The 22845-nt window shown below is 49.4% G+C and overlaps 1 protein-coding gene across 1 annotated transcript; it reads right to left on the minus strand.

Moving 5' to 3' along the window:
- Window positions 1-5598: 5598 nt before the first annotated feature.
- Window positions 5599-19279, minus strand: DUSP4 (dual specificity phosphatase 4). Its single transcript, XM_030565585.1, has 4 exons — window positions 18880-19279; window positions 10951-11087; window positions 10020-10239; window positions 5599-9462 (listed from the first exon to the last, which is right to left on the minus strand). The coding sequence occupies exons 1-4, from the start codon at window positions 19277-19279 to the stop codon at window positions 9077-9079; spliced, it is 1143 nt and encodes a 380-aa protein (XP_030421445.1). The 3' UTR covers window positions 5599-9076.
- Window positions 19280-22845: the final 3566 nt, after the last annotated feature.

A 22845-nucleotide genomic window follows, 5' to 3' on the forward strand; every position in this document is an offset into this window, starting at 1 on the left:
GGGCTGGATTGGAGGGGACTGCCTGGCAACTGGGTGAGTGGGGGTCAGGGCTGGCAGCAGGCGCATGGAGTTGACTGGGACACAGGGGGCCATGTGACAGTGGTGGGGATAGGAGAAGAGCTACATGGAAGTGGGTAGCAGAGCTGGTATTTTTCTCCAAGTGCCAGCTCCAGGACCAGGTGATTCTGGGAATCTCGCTGCTCGCAGTTTAAAACAGCAGCTGTGCTGCGTGAGTGCAGAGTGAGGATTGACCCTGGCCTTAGAAACCAGGGGGCAAATGAACCAGCCCAGCATTGCTTATTCGTGTTTAACTCATGAGTTCTAGTCCAATCTCATGATTTTTTGTGGCCTGATGTGTGGCCCTGAACTGCTCGGGGCTGGTCAGGCCTAGGCACACAGGGCAGGCAGAGGCCTTCCACCACTCCTGCCAGGCCCAGAGCTGCCTCTTGGGAGGGGCAAACGACAGGGACCTGTTTGTTCTGCCCATTAACCAGCTCCCCCTTCATGGCCCAGCAAACACATCAACCGGCTCCCTGCCTCCCCACCCGCCCTTTGGAACCTGAGCACGTGCTGCCAGGGCTGTGGCCTGCTCCCGGCAGGGACACAGGCTCTGTGCCACCACCCCTCTGCCGCATTATGCTTCAGTGTCTGTGAGGTGGCATTGGGGAGTGCACCCCCACCCCGGGGGGCTTGGACAGCTGCTTTGTGCCTCAGCTTCCCCACCCATGTCCAAGGGCTAATGCCCACCTTCCCAGCGTGGCAGGCTGTACTCATCAGAGGCTGCAGTGTGCTGGAAATGCACTGCAGCGTTTCCCAGGCTGCTGGCGCCCCCATTAGAAACAGTCTCTTGCGGCACAGTGCTGCCCCAGGGCTCCTCCACCTGCGGGCACCCCGCCCCAGCCAGTTCTGGCCTCTCGCAGACCGGGGCTGTTCCCGGGAGAGCTGGGATGTCTAGGACGGGCTTAAAGCACTGGGTGTCTGTGCGGCAAACCTGTATCAGAGGCCAGGCCTGTCCCTCCTGATATGAAGGGAGCGAGATCCCAGGCCCCTGAAGGCAAGCAAACCGCTTTGGCCTCAGGCAGAACTGCAGGCTTCTCCAGCCCGCCCCTCCTGCTCCCAGCATTACGGCTTCTGCCAGCTCCCCCCAGCCAGCGCCCCCTTCCCCCCAGCAATGGCCCAGGCTCCCTGCACGAAAGAGGTTAATTTGGAGGCCTTGCAATAGAGTTTCTTACTTCTCCCAGTCCCATTTGGACTTGTGATTTTTGCATGTTCCTCCCTCTGCACTGTTCTCCTCAGTGCCCACACTGGACCAAGAGGCCTCTGCAGAGCTGACCCTGGATTGCACTGGCTCTGGAGTAGCTCCAGCACCAGACATGTGTTAGCCTGGTGTAAAACCCATGAGAACGGTGCCTCAGGCCCAGCCAGCCTGCCTGAACGAGAGCAGCAATGCAAACATGCTGCTAAGAGCTTCAGGGCCAGGCTTGGGGAGGGGGAGCAGCGCAGTCTGGCTAATGTGCTTACAGTATGCATCTAGCACCGAGAGGGACGGGGTGGGTATAACTGAGCTCTGTAGCTGGTGTGGCAAAAGTGACGAGGGAGGGGTTAGTTACCTCGTCACTTACCACAGAAACTTGTCATCACTTTGCTAAGCTGACTACTCCCAGTCTTTTTTATTGCGCTGTCTATGGCAGCTGTGCCATGCCCTAGGCACTGGTAACACATAGCTTTGTGCCTTTTCCAGATCTAACACAGTGTGTCAGTTGTGGTGAGCAGGCTGGCAGGTAGTAGTCAAGGTGTGGGCATACCATGGTTTTAAATCAGGGTAGCAAACTCATGTCTGATTTTATTCACTCGCTCTTTCCTAATGGGCCTAACTTTCTGTTAGCAGGTTTGCCTGCTGCTCACCAGTGGAAGTTTTCAGGAAATGCTCCCTGCTGACTCCAAGCACGCTGGGTAGTTGGGATTAGTTTGTCCAGCATGCATTAGTTTGCATTTAGCAATGCTGAAATTCAGCTGCCATTTTTTTTGTTGCCCAGTCACCCATTTGTGTGAGAGCTCACTTTTGGACTTAACTATCTTGAGTAATTATCTTTTGGCTATAAATTTTTCCACTTTACACCTTTTGTCGATTTACAAATATGTTGAACAGCACAGGTCCCAGTACAGCTCCGGGGGGCGGGGGTAACACCACTATTTATCTCTCTCCACTGTGAACACTGCCCATTTATTTACACCCGTTGTTTCCTAGCATCTAACAAGTTACTGATCCATGATAGACCTTCCCTCTTGTCCCATGACAGCTTAAGTGCCTTTGGTGAGAGACCTCGTCAAAAGCTTTCCGACAATCCAAGTACACTAGATCTCTCAGCTCATCTTTGCCCACGTGCTTATTGACTCCCTCAAAGAATTCTAGTAGATTGGTGAGGTATGATTTTTCCCTTTACAAAAACACTGTTGATGCTGCTTCAACATAGTGTGTTCATGTATCTAGGTAATGGTTTTGTTCTTTAATATATTGTCTCCCAATTCGCCTGATACTAAAGTTAGACTAACTGCCAGGATTGCCTCTGGAGCCTTATTTTAAAGCACAGCATTTGATTAGCTAGCTGCCAGTCGTCTGGTACCTGTGGGTTAAGTGATAGGTTACATGCCACAGTTAGTAATTCTGCAATTTCATAGATGAGTTCCTTCAAAACTCTTGAGTGAATCTCCTCTGGGCCTGGTGACGTACTACTGGTTAGTTTGGCCATTTGTTCCAAAACTACTTCTGCTGGCACCTCGAGTTGAGCGAGTTCCTCAGAACTGGTACTAAAAACAATGAGTCAGGTAATGATTCCCTCTCCCTGCCCCATAGCTTCTACAGGGAAACCTGCTGCTAATAAGTATTTGTTGTCCTTAGCAAACTGCTGTTCACATTCTTTCCTGGCCTGCCTAATTATACTTTAAAACTTGACTTGCCAGAGTTTATGCTCCTTTCTATTTTCCTCAGTGGGATTTGTCTTCCAGTTTTTTAAAGGAGTCTTTTTGCCCCAAACTGCCTGTTGTGCTGTCTGGCCAGTGCGGCATTTTTTTCAGTTCTCTTATTTGTGGTATACATTTAGTTTGAGCTTCTAGTGTGGTGTTTTAAAATAGGCTCCATTCAGTTTGCAGGCATTTCAGCCTTGTACCTATTCCTTTTAATTTGCATTTTACTGACTTGTGCAGTTCCTCTTTTTGAAGTTAAATGCTCCTGCAGTAGGGTTGTTTTATATGTTACCCTATACAATGATGTCACATTTAAATACATTATGGTCACTATTACCAAGCAGTCCAGCTATATTCATCTCTCAGACCAGATCCTGTGCTCCACTTAGGACTAAATCAAGAATTGCCTCTCCCACTGTGGGTTTCAGGACCAGCTGCTCCAAGAAGCAGTCATTAATGGGGTCTAGACCTGTTTTCTCTGTATCAGTCTTGAGATGACATGTTCCCCCTCAATAGGGGAAATCCCCAAGTATTATTGTTTTTCTGTTTTTGTAGCTGCTCTAATTTTTTTGAGTATTTCACAATCACCAGTCAGGGCAGGTGGTTGGCAGTATATTCCTATTGCTCTGCTCTTATTGTTCAAGCATGGACTGTCTATCCACAGACATTTGTCATTTAACTCTGTGTGACTGTAGGCTGTCTTTCCCATACAGCAGCACTCCTCCAGCAGCACTACCTACTTTGTCCGATATATTTTGTACTGCTATTACCGTGTCTCATGGATTTCCCTCATTGCACCAGGTTTCAGCAATCCCTATTATATCAATAGCCTCGTTTAATGCCAAGCTATAGCCTAATATCTAGCCTGCTAGCATTTGTGCAGCGTGTCAGTAGTGAATTGCTTATCTTCACGTTATATTTCAATGGCTAACTGTCCCTCGCTGGCATGTACCGGTCTTTATATTAGTAAAGAGGAGAGGAAGAAGTTGGTAGAGTTCCCTAAAAATAAATCCTCCCCTAAACCATGCACTCCTCTGCACCTGTCGGCTTTCCCTTAGCCCTTTCTTTAAAAACTCCTCTATGACCTTTGTAATTGTACATGACAACACCCCTCTTTTGTACACCATTAGCTCATCCGTCTACTGAGATTGTAGTTTTGCCTAACTGGCTTTGCATGTGGAACTGGAAACATTTTAGAAAATGCTACCCTAGAGGTTATGGACTTTACTCTTATGTGGAAGCCTGAATTTAGCCTCCGGGACCTCTCTAATACATCACTGGTACCTGCATGTACTACAACCAGTAGCTACGCCCAGCACTGCACATCTGTCTAGATGTCAGAGATCTGCAACCTTTGCAACCAGCAGGCAATTCACCCTGTGGTTCTGGTCATCGCAAACCCAACTCTACATTTCTAATAATTAAATCCCCCATTACTATTACCTGTCTTCTTACTAATTGGGGTCCCCTTCCCCAGGGGGAGTGTCCTCACTGACATCATGAGTTCCTAGAATGGGCCCAGCTCTGGGCTCATTCCTCCACTCCAGCTTGATGCTCTCCTTCCCTGAGACTTTCATCCTCAACAGCACAGGGGCAGCCAGACTGGGGGTGGGATCTGCTCTACTATGTACTTTGGGCTGCCTTAGCTTCTACAGTTCATCCCCGGGGGCCTCAGACAGGAGCTAGCACTGTGAGGGCCAGGGGCTGTTTGCATCATGCACACCTGCCAGCTGCCCACAAGGCAGGTAATTGTAGCTGCTGCATTCAGTAAGATTAGCTGGACAGCCTGTTCTCTGCTGCTGGACTTCTGCCCATGTTACTTTTACTTGCAAAAGATCTGTTTGCTGCTCCTGTTCACTAGCTTGTAGTAAGAAAGCCACTAAATCCTGTAGGTCAAGGGTAGGGAAACTACAGCCCAGGGGCCGCATCTGGCCCTTCAGATGTTTTAATCCAGCCCTTGAGCTCCTGCCGGGAAGCAGCAGCCAGGGCTTGTCCCACTCCAGGTATGCCGTGGCTCCTAGAAGCAGCAGTATGTCCCCCCTCCATCTCCTAGGTGTAGGGTCAGCCAGGGGGCTCTGCACACTGCCCCTGCCCCAAGTGCCACCCCTACAGCTCCCACTGGCTGGCAATTGCAGCCAATGGGAGCTGCTGGGGTGACACCTGTGGACAGGGCAGCATGCAGAGGCACCTGGCCACCCCTCTGTATAGGAGCCAGAGGGAGGACATCGCTGCTTCCAGGAGCTGCTTGGGGTAACCACCACCTGCACCCCGATCATGCACTCCTAACCCCCTCCAGGGCCCCGACCCAGCCCTGATCCCCCTCCTGCCCTTCAAACCCCTCAGTCCCATACTCCAACCGCCAATTTTGTGAGCATTCATGGCCTGCCATACAATTTCCGTACCTAGGTGTGGCTCTCAGGCCAAAACATTTGCCTACCCCTGCTGTAGGGGAATCCTGCTCCTTGTGGATAGAGCACTGGATTCAGGAGCCCTGCCTCAGTTTCCCCTGTAAAACAGGGACGATACTGACATCTGTTGCAAGGTGCTTTGAAATCTGCTGCTGGAAAGCACTGTGTAAGAGGAGTAGGAAACAGACAGTGCTGTTGAAAATGTATTTATTTTTTCTCCAAATGATCTCAGGCAATAAATAAAAACAAACATGTCAACTTTCTAAAAAAAAAAAACAAACACACATATGTACAGCTGACACACCTACAGACATCTGCAGCAACAGGACCACTGTGAGTGATGGGGCTGGGCCCAGAAATTATTGCATTGCTCTCTGGATTTTATCCAAAGCTGCCTCGTTGTACCCTGGGAGAAGCATCTGTGGCACCTTGGTCAGAGGGCAGCCTGGTGGACAGATAGTGGGCAAACATCAAAAGCAAGGATGCTCTCCTCTAGTGGGCCATGGTATTTTGTTACTTAAAGTGCAGGACAAGAGATCAGTGGCCATTTAAGGAGCCAGCGCTAAAGCAAATAACGCACGCCCCTGTGTGCGCCTAGACAGAAGTGAGACTGTGGGACCAGAGGAGGCCAGGCCACCCCTACCCAAATGGGCAGGGGGTAGGGCACTATCCAGCATTGCCAGCTGGAGCTGCCATCTTGTGGATAAAGTGTTAACCTGAGGCCCTGCTTGCTTTGGGCCCACACTCAGGGAGCAGGAAGGGCCTGGTGCTGGTGCCTCCCCTGCCAGGTGGAACTGTCCCTGAAAATCACAATACCTGCTGTGATACCAGGGGATTAACACCTGTCGTCCCCCCCCTCCATGGCACTGGCACCAAGCTCCACTTCTTTCTACACTCCCCACCCTGCTACAGTGGCCAGGACTAGGGAATCAGCATGAAGTGCTCACTGCCCAGTCAGCCACTCACCCGAGCTCCAGCCTTAGCTGGCTACCTCACAGGTGCTGAGGGCAAGGTGCTCACCTCCACCCCACTCAACACGGAAGAAACTGCAAAGACAACAGAGACCCAGTGACCCAACACGTTCAGCTAGGTTTGAATGGTTTCTTGCTCTTGGTAAACAGTGATTCCCTGCCACAAACACTGAACTTCTTTGACCAGTTAATACAGTAGTAAAAAAGGGCAGGTGAGGGCAGTTTTGAACCCTGCTCCCAGGGAAGAGGTCACAAACTACATGGTGCGTTTGCATTAACAGCAGAATTATACAAAATGCAATTTTGCTCAGTGCTAACTGCAGGCTGGTGAGTGCTCCATCTTTTCCTTGATCAGATCCCTGAGGCCTTGACTTGATGAGGAGTTACCAATTTACTGTGGCACATACAACGGGACTCATTTCCAAAACCCCAAACCATGACTGCGAGACACTGGCACATGCAAAAGTAAAAGCAGCTGGCCTGTGCAAGTACCCAGTGTTGACTGGAGCTCAGAGGTGCAGCTTAGCTGCCTACGTTGAACATTTGAGCCACACTATCTTCATTTAACAGACTGGTTTTTAATGCAAGGATGAATGTTCTCCTTCCCCTGGTAGCTACTGAGTTTGTTCCCTTAATGGGTAATTTTAGCACATTCCAACCCAGGCTGTTAGGGGCCAAGATGGTGTTTAAGGGAGGCTGAATGAGAAGAGAAACCCCTGCTCAGAAAGGGTTGGTGGGTCATGACTGAGATATCATTTTGGCAAACACTAATGCTTCCTTCTGCCACAAACAGCCCCCCACACGGCAGAACAGTCAGCTTGTCCAGCAGTATTTAGGTCTGGGGAACTGATGGTTCTCAGCTGTGCAACTGTTCTAGGGAAGACAGTTTCAAACAGAACTAAGGCACAAGTCCCATGGAGAAATAAACACTGCCAGCAAGGTAAGGGAAGGTCTGTGCCCAAGTGGCCAGAATTGTCCAGCATCCCAGTCACAGCAGATTGAAATAAACAAAGCAGCAGCTAATGGAGCTATTTCAATCTGCTGGGCTGGAAAATTGGGCTTGCTGCCATGGACCCCAGGGTTGTCTCTATATCACCCAACACAACTAAAACCCAGACTTGTGGCAGGGAGGTTTAGAGCTCCCATGGTTCAGAGCCCAGGCTCCAGCCCAAGCCAGAATGTCTACACAGCTGTTCATACCCCCCTAGCTGACCCGAGTTCTGAGATTCACTGCTGCAGGGTTCCTGGATTTTTTTTGAGCAGTGCAGACATACCTTGTTAGCCCCAGATCTCAGTGAAGTAAATGGGAGTTGTGCCAAGGGGACCAGGATCTGCATGCAGCTAGTGACGCTAGGGACCCTGACAAGGGGACAGAAAGCTAGTCACCACCTAACCAGCAAATGCAGGCTCAGGCAGGACAGAGTCTTAGTAGAGCTGGATTCATTACTGGCTGGAGCAGGGCCTTGCAGACTCATGGCTTTAAAGGATGGGTGCCCACTGACGGACACCATCCACACCCAACTGCACTGTACATTCAGAGGGGGAAAGGCCTCCTGACTCTACAGATAGGACAGTGACACTGTCCTGCCGCAGGTGTCAAGATTCTTCCCTCCTGGAGAAAACGCTGCTCAAGTGGATAAAACGGCTATGCTGAGTTGGGGAATAACATTTCTGAAGCAGTCAGAGCAGCACCCTACTGTCACTGATGCTTATGAATTACTGATCACCAGAGCATGCCATGGTCACAAGCTTCCCAGCATAGCACTGTTACCTTATATCCTCAGAGGATGGAGCCCAAGAAAGCATCCAGAAGCCTTGGCACAGAGTCAACATGAGCTCAGGCCAAGATGCACACAGTGTTCCAGGTAAGTGTGATGAGTGCAATGCATATGTACAAGCATTGGCCATACCCAAGTAAAGGTACTACCCCTTTCCTGATGCAAGATACAAGCAGGGCTAGGAAGGGGACAGGATAATACCCCTATGAGCTACCCACGCTGCACAGAGTGTTCCTTGGATGGAAGAGTCCATGGCGCAGTGACTGAGTGATCTGAACTCACTTGTGTTCAGCCTGAAAATGCACGTTAATCCCTGTCCCCTGACAGGAGAATGGTACAGCATCCCCATGTTTGTCCTTGCAGGTGTGTGCTAAGATCATTTGTTCTCTAGCTGCTTTGAGACCTGCATGCTGTTGTGCTCATAGTTAAAACAAAGATTATGCAATCACTGACAGCACAAATGTTGCATTTCAATATTCAGAGGAAAGTACTGCAATCAATCTCATGGTCTCAAACTTTGAGTTTAGCAAGTCCATGTTTTAAAACCAGAAGTCTCCTGCCCAGGTTAAAAATATTTCTGCTGGGTGTTTTTGAGGGTCGAATTAAAGAATTTGGGGGGGGGAAATAAAAAAAACAGGCACTTTAGGAAATTATAAATTTTCTTCGCCAAAACAAAACTGGTCAGACATGTCAGGCTTTGTGGAATTCACAACTTCAAGCCTTACTGCTTTAAAAAAAAAAAAAAAAAAGTCATCTATGAGGTAAGAAGTTTCTTTCTGAAAAAAAAGGCCCCTATAGTCAGTTTGAAGCCAGCGGCAGACCAGCCCTTATTGCTCAGTGTCAAGGCTGGCCAGCGATGCCAGTCAGTTCTTGCAGTCTCATGGCTGACGGCAGCTGGGAGGGCAGCATCCCTCCTGCTGGAGGCGCTGCCTAGTGCCTTAGCTAGTGCCAGGTGCTAACAGCTGGGTGAGGTGGTGATGGGGCTGTGCAGATAGGGCAGGCTGCTGGGGGTTGCATGCATGCCCACGGAGACCGGGAAGCTGAACACAAACTGGGAGGTCGGCGTGGAGGAGGCCTTGCCCCGCTCTCTCAGCGTCCCTGAGGGGCTGGCAGCCTCGGCAGCACAGGAGGTCGCCAGTACTTGGGACTCAAACTGCAGCAGCTGACCCATGAAACTGAAGTTGGGGGAGATGATGCTCCTGCGCTGTTTGACAAACTCAAAGGCCTCCTCGAGCTTCACGCGCTTCTTCATCATCAGGTAGGCCAAGCAGATGGTGGCAGAGCGGGAGATGCCAGCCTGGCAGTGCACCAGCACCCGGCCATGGCAGTCCTTCACCAAGTCTGGGGGGCAGAAGGGAGGGGGTGTGAATAGCTCATCCCGCTCACACGGACAGCTCGAGAGCACCCCCTGCTGACAAGGGGCCACTGGCACCATAGACAGGAGTTGCCCCACTTCCTGTGGCCTGTTGTGTTGACATCTGCAGGGAACAGCAGCCACAGCCCTGAAGTCTGGGTGATAAGCTCCAGACAACAGCTTGCCATTAGGCACTGCTGTCAGAGGTCTGAGCACCCACAGCACCCCTGCCTTCCACTGGGGCAGCGGGCACTCGCCCCTCTGGAAAGCAGGCCCCAGAGCTGGCCCACAGCAGGCACCCAAAGTGAGTGGGTGCTTTAGGGAACCTTTCCAAACAATGTTTAACCAACAGTGGGGCCTGCCCCACTGTTGGGCCACAGGAAGGTTTACATAGGGCATGGGGCCCTGGGCAAGTGTATACTTCTCCTGGCCCAGAGGGGAAGCCCCTGGGGCAAGAGTAAGTCAGCCTTCCCCCAGCCCCAGTATCTGTCCTCCTCCACAGCCACCACACAGCTCCCAGGCTTAGCCAGCAAAGCACACATACCGATATACTCTATTGCTTCCATGAACCAGGAGCTGATGTCAGCCTTGTGGTTATCCTCCACTGGGATGCACTTGTACTGATAGTGTCCTTCAAAGTGATTGGGACAGTCCGACGAGACGTTCAAGAGGGCTGTGATGCCCAGTGTGTCCAGCATGTCCCTCCGGGCCGCATGATACGCGCTGCCAAGGTAGAGGAAGGGAAGGATTTCGACTGGGCCTCCCTGTTTCCGGAGAGAGCAACACAGAAATCACTGTCAGAGGGGAACATCGTGGGCAGAAGGGGAAGGAGGGTGGGAGCAGCTACCAGCAAAACCTGCATCTTCAAGAGTGACGCAGGATTCGGGGATCATCTGTCTGAGCGGCCTACTTGGGGCCCTTTGAAGGGGTCCGATTCCCAGGGTCTCAAGCCAGGCCACTAAGAACAGAGACATGCAAAATCACTCTGCTTCTGGAAACGTAGGCTCTGGCACCCAGTGGGCAAACAAAACCCTCCAGCTCTGGTGGGAATCCCAAGCATCTCCACTGAAGCCAGACAGTCACTCTTGGTTCAGGCCCATGTAACAGAGCAGACTGCACACAGCCATGACACACTAGTCTCCAGGGCAGCACCTTGTCAAATGGGTTACCTGCTCAACCCTGTTGGAATGGATTATTTCCTCCCAGGAGCCCAGACACCACAGGGACACCCTCTGGAAGAGCAAAATTGTGTCCTGCACACAGCATGACCTCACATGCACTGTACAGGTCAGGTCATGCCATGGGCTCAGAAGTGCGGAGCCAGGAGATGGTGGTTTGGGCTCTTTTGTACAGACTCCCGCCCCTGATGCTCAGGGTGGTATAAGTTTCATGGCATGTGGGAAAACCCTGTACAACACTGTATCAAGGTCAGTGTGCATGGTGCTCAAAGCAGGGCTGAAGGACAGGGAAGCTACCTGATCATGCAGGGGGGTTCCACAGGAGCTGCACCCCAGTTCGACTGGCTCCATGCTGGTCGGTGGAGAAATGCTGCTCAGGGATTTTGTTTTTGCACAGAATTCTGGGTACTCTGAATAAAACCTCTCGTAGCCTCCTGCAATGAGAGAGAGACAGGCATGAAGGGTCACCCTGGAAAAAAGTGATTTCATTAAACCAATCTGTCTGCAGGAGGCAGCCTGCATTCCCTACCAATCTACAGATCCTACGGGCTAACAGAATGCAGAGGCCTGGCAGAGCCACTGCAAAGCTGCACAGCAGCGCTACATTTGCCACTAGGTGTCACAACTGCAAGGAAACTGCTGCAGGAGATGACATCAGTCATTTCTAGTCTCCATCTCATAGTACCTGGCTCTCGGGGCAATGCTACCAGTGCACAGGGAAGGGGAGGGGTCACCTAGGACTGCTAGACTACCTGAGGAACAGTGCCCTCTGGAGCACATGGCATGTCATCTTAAGGAGCCATTCTGAGCTACTGACCCCACAAGGGGCTATGCTCTGCCCCTCCTCTGGGCTCCCAAGGAGGCATCAGCAGCTCCAGGAAAACCAGTGACAGACAAGAGCATTGAGGCAGCTCAGCACTTCCCAGGATTGGGCCCTGGGCTCCCAAAGTCTCTGCCCAGGGCTAGCTTTTCCCCAGCCCCTGGGTGGCCTTTTTGACCAGAAGACACAGCATCTCACTTGAAATCCTGCAACCGGGGGTGGGGAGGTGAGCACTATGTCATCAATACTTCTCTTCCCAGTGACCTGCATGTGTGTGTTCCCATCACCCAGCAGTCCCTCATCCCAGCGAGGAGAGGCCCTCTAGTTCCTTCCTGTCTGTCACACAACATACCTCCTCCCCACACTGAAGCTACAAAATAACCACCAGGCTGGCAAACCCCCTCCGGTCAGCATTTCTGTAGCTCAAGTAAATAACAGAAGCACCATCCTGTACCCACATTGGGCTCAGACCATGTCCTCATGGGGGCAGAGGGGAATCAGCCCCCTTCCCGCCACCATTGCAAGCCACCAGTGCACAGAGGGAAGTTGCTATTTACACTGGTTGAGCGCTGTCCCATCCCTGCCCTGCAGAGATCATTGGTCCTCTCTTGGTCTCCTTGCACAGGTGGTGATCAGGGCAATCCCCAGTACAGAATCAGTCTTGGATTATTCCATTTTGTGGGTGGTAGCACCACAGCAAGCCAACGCTTACCTGCTCTCACTGACCTCAGAGGGGGTAGCTTCCATTGAAGTCAGTGGCATAGGCTGAGGCTCTGAGTGTGGGTACATGGACTCAAAGGGCAACCTTTCCAGGGACTCACCAGACTGCCCTTGTCTTCTCATGCTGCATGCATGGCATGTCCAGTAGCCTTGCTGCAGGAAGGGCCCCAGTCTGCTCTTACACACCAGAGCGTTCCCTGCAGCTGAGCTGTGTCCAAGGCAAAGCTGGGCACAAACTCATTCATGATCCAGCCTTAGTCCAGGATCGGATTTGCAGACCCTGCCAAAGCCATCATTCACCCCCCCTGCACAAGCCTGGCCTCCAGTATCTGCCTCCTGCCCAACACAAAAATCCCACACAGGGCACAATTCTAATCTGATCCCCATGGCTCCACTGCACTCCACATGGTTACAGCAGCATGACACCAGGGAGGGACCAGAACCAGATGTCAACCAACCTTGTGTCACCACCTCTGTTCTGAAGAGATGGTTTCTGTGGGACTGCAATTTACACTGCAGAAGTTCTGCACCAGTGGAGCATGACCCCTACCCTTCCAAGGGGTATCACCAGCAGACTAACTGCGTTTGGAAGAGAGTCACAACGTGGGGGCTGTGAAGTCTGTGTGGGGCTGAGAATTTCTGGTATAGGGCATTAGTAACTGACTGTGGCCACGGCAGTAGCCTGTCTAACCCTCCCCACCAGTTGGCAGACTCAGTGCTCATTTATCAGTTGTCTCTTAATTACTCATACTGGGGCAGTGCCCAGAGACCCCAGTAGTGCTAGGTACTGTACATACACATAAATCCAGCCCCTGCCCCATCTAGCTGACAGATACAGATTTCACATCTCATTTATAGTTTCATTTTGCTTAAAGAAATTTGCCCAAATGCACATATAGCTCTGGAAGTGGTTAGGAGCAAACTAGCACCTTCACTCTCAGGGCTGCTACAATCTTTCCCCAGGTTGCTGTGTCTTCAGGCTGAAAAATCCTGTTGATCAGCTAAGTATCTTTTAGCTTGGAAGGGGACGAGGAAGCAAGGTTTTGCCAGAGTAGATAATAGGAGAATGTCCTGCCATCTTTATCTGCTTGAGCTCCCAAAAGAAAAGAATGACCTTGTAAAGGCAACTGTTCTGAGTTGTTTATACCAAGGGGAAAAAAAAAAAAAGACAATTTTGAAGGGCAAAAAACATCTTCAAAGGCACCATACTCCAGAGACTGAAAGCCAGCTGGACACAGTGCTGGAGTAAACAGTTGAGTGCTAGCTCAAGTGATAATGGAGAGCAGAAAACAGGTTAGTGCCAGCTTTCAAAATTAAACTGGTGGGGCCATGGCTGGGTCGCTTCTGTGTCACTGTCTAAAGGAGGTGACATTTGCAGTGTCGGAGACTTCTCTTTCAAGCTACATTGGCCTGCGGCTCTATCCTCCCATTTACACTTTTCACTCTAGTTCCATCCTCTTGGAAATGGGACCACATTGGAGTTAAGGTTTTTATCCTGGACTTGAGGTGGAAAGTACCAAACCAAATGAACTCACAAGCCTGTGCTTAGCACCAGCTCTAACAGAGTTTATGAATGACTCAGGGGAGGGCTGGGGGGGGGGAAGAGGGAGGGAAAAATCAGACTGTTTACTTTGCATCTCATGCAATAATTTACACTTGTGTGAAGCAGCTGTGAAATGCCCCTGGTGTAGTCACTTACACCTATGCAAGTTAGGTTTGTTACCAGATCAGGATGGTTTTACATGGGGTGGGGAATCAGATGCTTATTGTCAATAAGCTCCGGATCTATGCTGCTCTACCTCAGCACAAGTCTCGGTCTTCTCCTTCCCCACACTACAGTCCTCTCTGCTCAAAAGGGCTTTTCTAAGTTAATTCTTGGCCCAGTTCCCCCATGCTTTGCAGTTTATGGAATCAGACAATGCTTATCCCTGTGAGTAAGGGTTTGCTATATCACACATTAAAAACCCCACACAAACAGATCTGATGATGCTGTGGAAACAGCTTGTTGGTTTTCACAATTGTTCATGTGATATTCAATCACAGATGGCTTCATATTTTCCTACCAACAGACAAAACAGAGCTGTTACTGATTGGCTCCAGTGCCGAAAATCTCAAAGGTCATCTGTTTACCTCCAGGGATATTTCTCTTTTAAACACTAGTGATCTTTGAGTCCTGGTAAACGTTGACCTCTGTTTAAAAATCCATATTGTGCATGTAATTAAGCTGTTTTATCATCACTGCAGGAATCTAGCCATACTAGGGCTAGGTCTACACTACGCACCTTCTAGCGACATAGCGGTGCCACTAAAAGGTGTGCTGTGTAGCTCCTCTGTCGGCAGGAGAGCTCTCTCTCCTCCCCCAATGAGTGGCATTAGGAGCCATCTCCTGCCCACAAAGCGCTGTTCACACCAGCGCTTTTCATTGGTAAAAGTTGTGTCGCTCAGGGTGTGTTTTTTTTCCCCCCTCCCACATCCCTGAACAACAAAAGTCCAGTGTAGACAAAGCCCAAGGCCTATGCTTTCTAGGCTAGTTGCTGAAATCTTAATCTACAGATGTGTTTCATCCCAGCCAGACTACTGCAGTTCTGGGTTTGCAGGTCTTCCAATTACTGTTCCTTGGTGGCAACTTCTATAAAACCCAGCAGACTGATTACTGGGCTACATTTCTCCTAATATGGGGCAGTATGTTGGAAGCACATTCACTGAAATACAGCAAAAGGTAGATTTCAGGTATGCTTAGTTATCAGCTCTTTTAGGCCTCTAAAGAGAGCACATCAAATTCTCATGTACCCTTATTTTGTAGATCTCAGGCTCTGCATTTTTCCTCACTGCCTTTGAGGTGCGACTCTGTAGCATAACCAGCAGCAAAAAAGAATTGCAGTAAGATGGAAGAGCACCCACTGTCCAACACTCACCACACAAACAGGCGAGCTGACAGCCTCTGCATTCATAGAAACAGTCACGCTTTGGAAGGAAGAATAGAAATGGGTAGTATGACAATTCACTGAGCTGGTGGCGATGTTACATGACACCTTCTCTTTACAACTGCTAGACTCCCACATGAGATTACCATTTTGACAGAACTCTGGTTTCTCTTGTTTGATACCCATAAACAGTTTTCACGTTTTAAGTCTTTAGGGCTTGGATCTCCACAACACACTCAGGGGAAACTCCGCCAGACACTGGTGCAGTGTGTGTCTCAGAGGACAGAACTGAACTGCAGCATCAGGCCACAGGTTGTCCTCCACAGTCAGCTTCCAGATGGCACCTCTGTCTTCCATACATAGGAACTGATGGCGAGGGGTGAAATCCTGGCCCCATTGAAATCAAAGGGTGTTTTGCCATTGACTGCAATGGGGCCAGGATTTAGTCTCAGATTCAAGCTTCATTTAGGCTGGAGTGACTAACAGCAATGAAGTACTCAAAATCTGGCCCTAAAGACAGGTTAGTGGTGAGCAATGCTTCTTGGCTGTGCAATTCTTCATGGATTCAATCCTGAATAAGGGCTGGGATTTAGATCTAGTTTGACTGCACTGGTAAAAAAAACTGAACTGGAAATTTGCATTGACTGTGCACCTAGTGGGGAACAGGCTCAGTTTCAGCCAAGCACTCACACAGGTTCTACTGTATTCATCCCTGTTCACCTCCTATTGAAGTCAATGGGACTGTTTTGCAGGATCAAGGCCAGAGAAGGGATACACCTTCACAATTTGCTGCCTGATTTAAAGTGATGCTAACATTTCACTCCATCCTTGGAGCATCCAAGATGCTGCTTGCATTATTGAATGTTGTTTCCCTAACCCTTTTCCTTGATAGGCAGCCTCTGTATTAGACACTGCACTCTGTGACAGCCAGAACCCCAAGGCGGGGATTACAAGTAATACAGAGTCAGATTGTTCTACCAGAATGCCATAGCTGTGATTACAGCAGCTGCAGGATGTGGGCAGGCAGGATGGTCTATAGAAGAAAGGTCTGTGGAGCTGCAGGTTCTTGAGTCTTAATTGGGATTTAGCCACTGCTTCACTAGGTGTTTGGAAAGACATTTGATCTCCTTGTGCAGCTGGGTTAACTGAAGTACAACTGTTTTAAAGAATGGTTTTACTATAAAGCAGGTATTACATGTCAACTTAAATGACTCCAATTATATAACAGTAACTCACACACAATTTTTAAAATGACAGATTAAAGTGAATTTAACAACAGAATTGAGGTCTGTTATTGCTCCCATTGACTTCATTAGGAGCAGGTTTACCCCCCACTCCCGTGTCTTAAATGCCATACAAACACCCTTGGGTGTAATAGGTCTTTCTTGGGAAAGGTTGAGAAAAGAGCATAAATACTGCCAAATTAAGTGTAAAAATGTAATAAGAAAAGCCAAAAAGGAGTCTTAAGAACAGCTAGCCAAAAACTCAAGAGAACATCAGAAGCAGGAAGCCAGCTAAACAACTAGTGGGGCCCCTGGATGATCGAAATACAAAAGGAGCGCTTAAAGATGATAAAGTCATTGCGGAGAAACTAAATGGATTCTTTGCTTCAGTCTTCACGGTTGAGGACTTTATTTTTTTTTCCTTTTCACGGCTGAGGATGTTAGGGGGATTCCCAGACCTACGCTGTCCTTTGTAGGTGACAAATCTGAGGAACTGTCATAGACTGAAGTGTCAGAGGTGGTTTTGGAATTAATTGATAAACTTAACAGTAACAAGTCACCAGGACCAGATGGCATTCACCCAAGAGTTCTGAAAGAACTCAAATGTGAAATTGCACCACTATTAACTCTGGTTTGTAACCTGTCCTTAAAATCAGCTTCTGTACCCAGTGACTGGAAGATAGCCAACGTAACACCAATACTTAAAAAAAAAAAAGGGCTCCAGAGGTGATCCCAGCAATTACAGACCAGTAAATCTAATGTCAGTGCCAGGCAAATTAGTTGAAACAAGTAAACAACCAACAAAATTGTCAGACACAGAGAAGAACACAAATTGTTGGGCAAAAGTCAACAAGTTTCTGTAAATGGAAATCATGTCTTATTAATCTGTTAGAGATCTTTCAAGGGATCAACAAACATGTGGACAAGGGGATCCAGTGGACATAGTGTACTTGGATTTCCAGAAAGCCTTTGACAAGGTCCCTCACCAAAGGCTCTTATGTAAATTAAGTTGTCATGGGAGAAGAGGGAAGATCCTTTCGTGGATTGAGCGCTGGTTAAAACACAGTCAACAAAGGGTAGGAAGAAATGCTAAATTCTCAGAATGGACAGGGGTAACTAGTGGTTTTCCAAGGGTTAGTCCTAGAATCAGTTCTATTCAACTTATTCATAAATGATCTGGAGAAAGGGGTAAAAAGTAGAGTGGCAAAGTTTGCAGATGATACTAAACTGCTCAATATAGTTAAGACCAAAGCAGACTGTGAAGAACTTCAAAAAGATCTCACAAAACTAAGTGACTGGGCAACAAAATGGCAAATGAAATTTAAAGTGAATAAGTGTAAAGTAATGCACACTGGAAAAAAACCCAACTATACATACAATATGATGGGGGCTAATTTAGGTACAACAAATCAGGAAAGAGATCTTGGTGTTATCGTGAATAGTTCTCTGAAGTCATCCATGCACTGTGCAGCGGCAGTGAAAAAAGCAAACAGGATGTTAAGAATAATGAAAAAAGGGGATTGAGAATAAGACAGGATTGTAAACAGAAGCCAATCTGGCTGGCACCCTTCTGGATTTCATTTTTGTAACAAACACCCAGCTCAGGTGGTTCCTCCTCCCCAGGTAAAGTGTTAATGGGGGGTGGGGGTGGGAAAGGAAGAGAAAACCGGACAAACTAAACCGAAAAAAAATCCTGCAACTCGCCTTCGCGGTTCAGCCAAAGGTCACCAGTAGCATTTCCCAGCAGCTGACCAGCCAAATGGGCAGGAAACTGCAGCACACAATAAACCCCCCTGTTCTGGGGGACCCACCAGCCACAGGCGTGCTGCCTAGGCAGCCTCCAGCTAACAAAGGGGAAGGAAGGAAGGCAGGCGACGGGGTGGGAGTGCCCCCGAGTCCGAGGCTGGCTAGGAGTGTGAGAGCATGAATGGAATGTGCCAGTGAATGGAAGGAAACGCTGGATCCGCGCCCCGCCCCGCGCTACACCCGGAGCAGCCGCCGGCTCCCAGCGCAGCCCCGCTGCCACCCGGCAACACCTGCTCTGGCGCGGGGGCAGAGCGACCCGCACACGCCACTGCCCGCTGCGCTAAGAAATGCGGCAGGGCGCTCTGCACGGGTGGGCCCGGGCACAGGGCGAGTCCAGCCGCATAGGCCGCCCCACTGCAAGGGCAGGTCAGAGCCCCGCACATAAAGTCACAGAGCCACGGCGGCTAGTCTGCCCCATAACACTGTGCGGAGAGCTAGGGACCACAGGGGACCCTGCCTACCCGCCTGTCACCTCCCACCTGCAATCTCCATGGGTCACACTTAACCCTCTTGCAGCCTCGGGATTTATGCACAGAGCCCCCCATGCACAGAGCTCCCCCGGCACGCACCCTCCCCGCCCCCCCATACACAGAGCTCCCGCGGCACGCCCCCCGCATACAGAGCCCCCCCTCCCGCGGCACGCCCCCCCTCCCGCGGTAAGCCCCCCCATGCAGAGAGCCCCCCGGCCCCTCCCCCTCGCACGCACCCCCCTCCATGCAGAGCCCGCACGCACCTTTGAGCAGGCGGATGTCGGGGCGCGCCGTGTCGCGGCGCAGCGCCCGGACCACCAGCCAGACGGTGCTGTCCTCCCGCAGGCTCTCGGCGCGGGCGCTGCGCTCGTCGTACAGCACCACGGCGGAGTAGAGGCCGGCGCGCAGGCGGGCGCGCACCTCGGCCTCGGCCGGCAGGATCTGCTCCAGGGTCACTGCGCCCTTGGCGCGGCGCCGCACGATGCTGTTGCAGCGCACGCTGAGCGCGCCGCGGATGTGACCGGCGCTGTGGGCCAGGAAGGGCCGGCAGTCCAGCAGCAGGCAGCGCCCGGGATTGGGGCTGGGGTTCGAGCCCGGCCCCTCCGGCTCGCGGCGCAGCAGCCGCCGCAGCGCGCTGCCCTCCACCTCGCGCAGCTCCCCCATGGCGGGCGGGTGGGAGGGCAGCGCGCAACCCACCCCGAGCGCTCGGCCGGGCCCGGCCCGGCCCTTTACAGCGTCCGGCCCCGCCCGCCCCACGTCACCGCCCGCCTCCATTCACAAAAGCCAGCGAGGCGGGGGGGGCGCTGCTCCGGCTGCTGAATGAGGGCGCCAGGCGGGGTTCTGCTGCTCGGGGCCTTTGCTCCGCTGAGGTCTGTACGGAGGGGCCGCAGAGAGACCTGCAGGATGGGAAAGGGGAGGTAGCTCAGTGGTCTGAGTATTGGCCTGCTAAACCCAGGGTAGAGGGTTCAATCCTTGAGGGGGCCATTTGATGCTCTGGCTTTGAGCAGGGGGTTGGACTAGATGACCTCCTGAGGTCCCTTCTAACCTTCATTTTCAATGAGTCTATGAATACTTTGCAGCTGAGTTGGCCAGCATCATCCTTGTCTTTTGCCACAGAGGGCCCTATTTATAGCTTTCTGATGTTGGGGGAAATGTTTTCTTCCCTGGTCATTCAGCCCCCACATTGCCCCAGGAGCTGGCATGAATTGCACCATAGTGACCCTGGCGGGAGTGATTTGGGTATCATTTTTGAAAAGCAGTGGATGCTAAGAGATCCTTTGCATGGCTGGGCTTTTATGTTTAATGTGAGAGTAGATAGGGGATTTCATTTGGAACAAGACTGTCATAGGACCTCTCCCACTGACATGCTTGTAATGCCATGGATGAGTGATGTCAGCTTAACGTAGAAGGAAGCTTAAACTGTGGGATTTAGTGATTTTTTTTTTTTAAGGAAAAAAGCTGAATGCTGACATCCCCCTTCATACCCATGTGACCAAGTTCCTGGCAACCACTAGGCTTCCATTTCCATGTTCCTTCTGTGGGGAAATGATTATTTCAAACAAATAAACCAGTGCACCTGATTCTGTGAGCATTTCACACACATACGGAAATGCACGCCCACTTCCCAGAACCCAATAGGTACTGAAATGCATCTGGCAGGTCTGCATTTTTTTTTCTTGCTATTAATAAAATCAGATCAATAAAATATCAGTGACTGCCAATATGTTCTTAGGAGTTGAACAGCTTTTCAGGAGAAAAAAGAGAAACAAGCTTTTGTTTGAGAATGAAACAAAACCTCTTATATTTAAAATGTACATGCAGAGCTAACAAGTTATTGTAACCGATCTTCCCTGGCTAGCCACATTCCTTCTGTATATTTTGAGAGATTTCCTGAACCCATTTGGAATGGTGATGATATGATACACTGGAATATTAGAAAACCACTTAATCACAACATGAGAAATCATGTTATAGACTAACAAATGGATACATGAATTATGGGGTTGAGGCTGGAGAAAAGCTCAATTCACTAGAATCACTGGATGGAATTATGGCACCATAGTTCAAATGCCTCCTGTTTTCTTACCACTAAGATTAAGGCACTGCTCCCCTATAGTGCCTCTTCCCTCCTTTTCATCATTCTGTCTCTTCCTTTCACCTGCCTCCCACAGGGTTTTATCTAGGGCTGGACAAACATTGGAAGGGCTCAATTTACAAAGGGCTCCTGAACAGAACCCAGCAGAGTGGATCTGCTTGAAAATTTTCCTCAGGGGCAGTTTTTTGTTGGAAAATTGCCATTTCGTTGAAATTGAAACTTTCCTGGGGAACATGTCAATGTCAATGTCAGTGATAGAAAAAAAATTATTCCCTCCCCCTCCAAAACAATGTCATGTCGTGGTAAATTTTTGCGCCTATGAGGAATGAAAACAAATGTCAAAAATGCTGAATTTCCTGTGAAATGGAAATTCTGGTTCCCACACAGCTCTACGGCAGGGCATGATAAATAGTTAGTTTGCTTGGAAGTCCAGGTTCTAAACAAGACCAAACTGCCAACCTCTGATGGCCTGGGAAAAGGCCACCCTACAAGTAATATTTAAGTTGGGGCATGTCCTAGGGACTGAGGGAAATGGTAGAAGAAGGCACACCGAATGCAGAGCAGTTTCGTAAGCATTCACATACCTGGGCTGATTGTTCTTGGGTAAACAGTGCTGGCGAATTCAGAATAGAGTTCAGTTGTCTAGCCAAATTATGTGGCTATTGCTCCTTATATCATCTGTAGGCTGCAACCGGAAGGCAACAAAGTGGTGTGTGCAGGCTGCTATAAAGACATTCCTTCCCGCTGAGGACAGACTAACAGGGGATTTGATTCTCTACATGCTCTGCAGTGATTATCTGTGAAAAGTGGCTGTAAAGCGCTATCATTGAGGTCTGTGAATGGAGAATTCTACTTTGGTAGCATTTACACTCGAATCAATAGCAGCACATGGCGCAAGCGGCAGTGAGGAGTCAGGCCCATAGTGGATACAGATGGTTCCCAAGTCCCAGACATGTGGTGTGGATAGGCTCCCTTCCCCCATTTCCCTGCTGCTGCCCACTCCCCACTCCCCTCTTTGACAGCTCCTGCCTGCTACACTATTGACTTCTGTGCTAGCCAGGTGGGTTTGTCTTACCCTTCAGTAAGTTACCATTTGCTGCCATAATAGTGATTCCGTTGATAAAATATAGTCATTCATTTACATGCCTTGGGTGCACTGTGTTTAATACCCCCAAAGAATGTGTTCCATTCCACATAGAAATAATTCATTGTAAGTGAAAGTTATTTTGTCACATACACAAAGTGCAACTTTGTGAGAGGCAGCCAGGAAAGGGTAAGCCTATGACTACAGGTACTGACATACAAGATACCATGAGGCCCTGTCCTACAGAGAGAAGTGACAGAGGGTCGTCACATTTCCCTTGATGTCCAACATAAAGCCCATCCTTAAATCTTGAGCTTTGAAAAGAAAAAAAGTAAAATTTCGTGTCAGATTTCAACATAATTTAAAAATTATATTCAAATAGGAGCAGAACTGAAAGCTTAGTTTGGACCAAAAACTGCACCTTTCTGCTCAGGAAACTCTCACTGAAAGAAATGGAAGGTTCATTTAAAGAACTGATGCTCAGATGCAGGCCTTTGTGCAGGGAAATGTTTGACACTTGCCTACAATAAGGAAACCTGCTTCTTTTTGTAGGAAGTGCATACTGTGGCATCATGTGGAGCACATCCAGGGGCATGTTACTCTCTTAGACACCTTAAATACTAATTACATCTGGTTTTATATTAACATTTCATGATACAAGGAGTTCTCGCTCTGTACCTGGCAATTGTTGTGTATGACTGCCTCCCATAATTGCCTCAGAGCAATTCACAGAAAGATGTGTGGGTGTGTGTACGTGCATGCTCACCTCCCAAATTTACAGGAGGATGAGTCTGTTTCAAGTGTCAGTTCCTGTTTTAAAATACACACTCTAGAAAGTGAAAGGTATTGTGTTGTGCCAAAATTAGTACAGAAAATGATATTCAGCAGTATAAATATCAGCAAAATAGATCAATATATTTCATTTGTCTATATAGTTAGTATAAACTGTCTGTTATGTTCTTTGGTGGCTGACTTGATCAATATTGCTCAAATTCATACAAGAATTTCAATTTTCCTATACTAGTAATAGAGGAAGAGATAAAACTTGAC

This window comes from Gopherus evgoodei, chromosome 5 (genome assembly GCF_007399415.2).
Source record: "Gopherus evgoodei ecotype Sinaloan lineage chromosome 5, rGopEvg1_v1.p, whole genome shotgun sequence".
NCBI lineage: Eukaryota > Metazoa > Chordata > Testudines > Testudinidae > Gopherus > Gopherus evgoodei.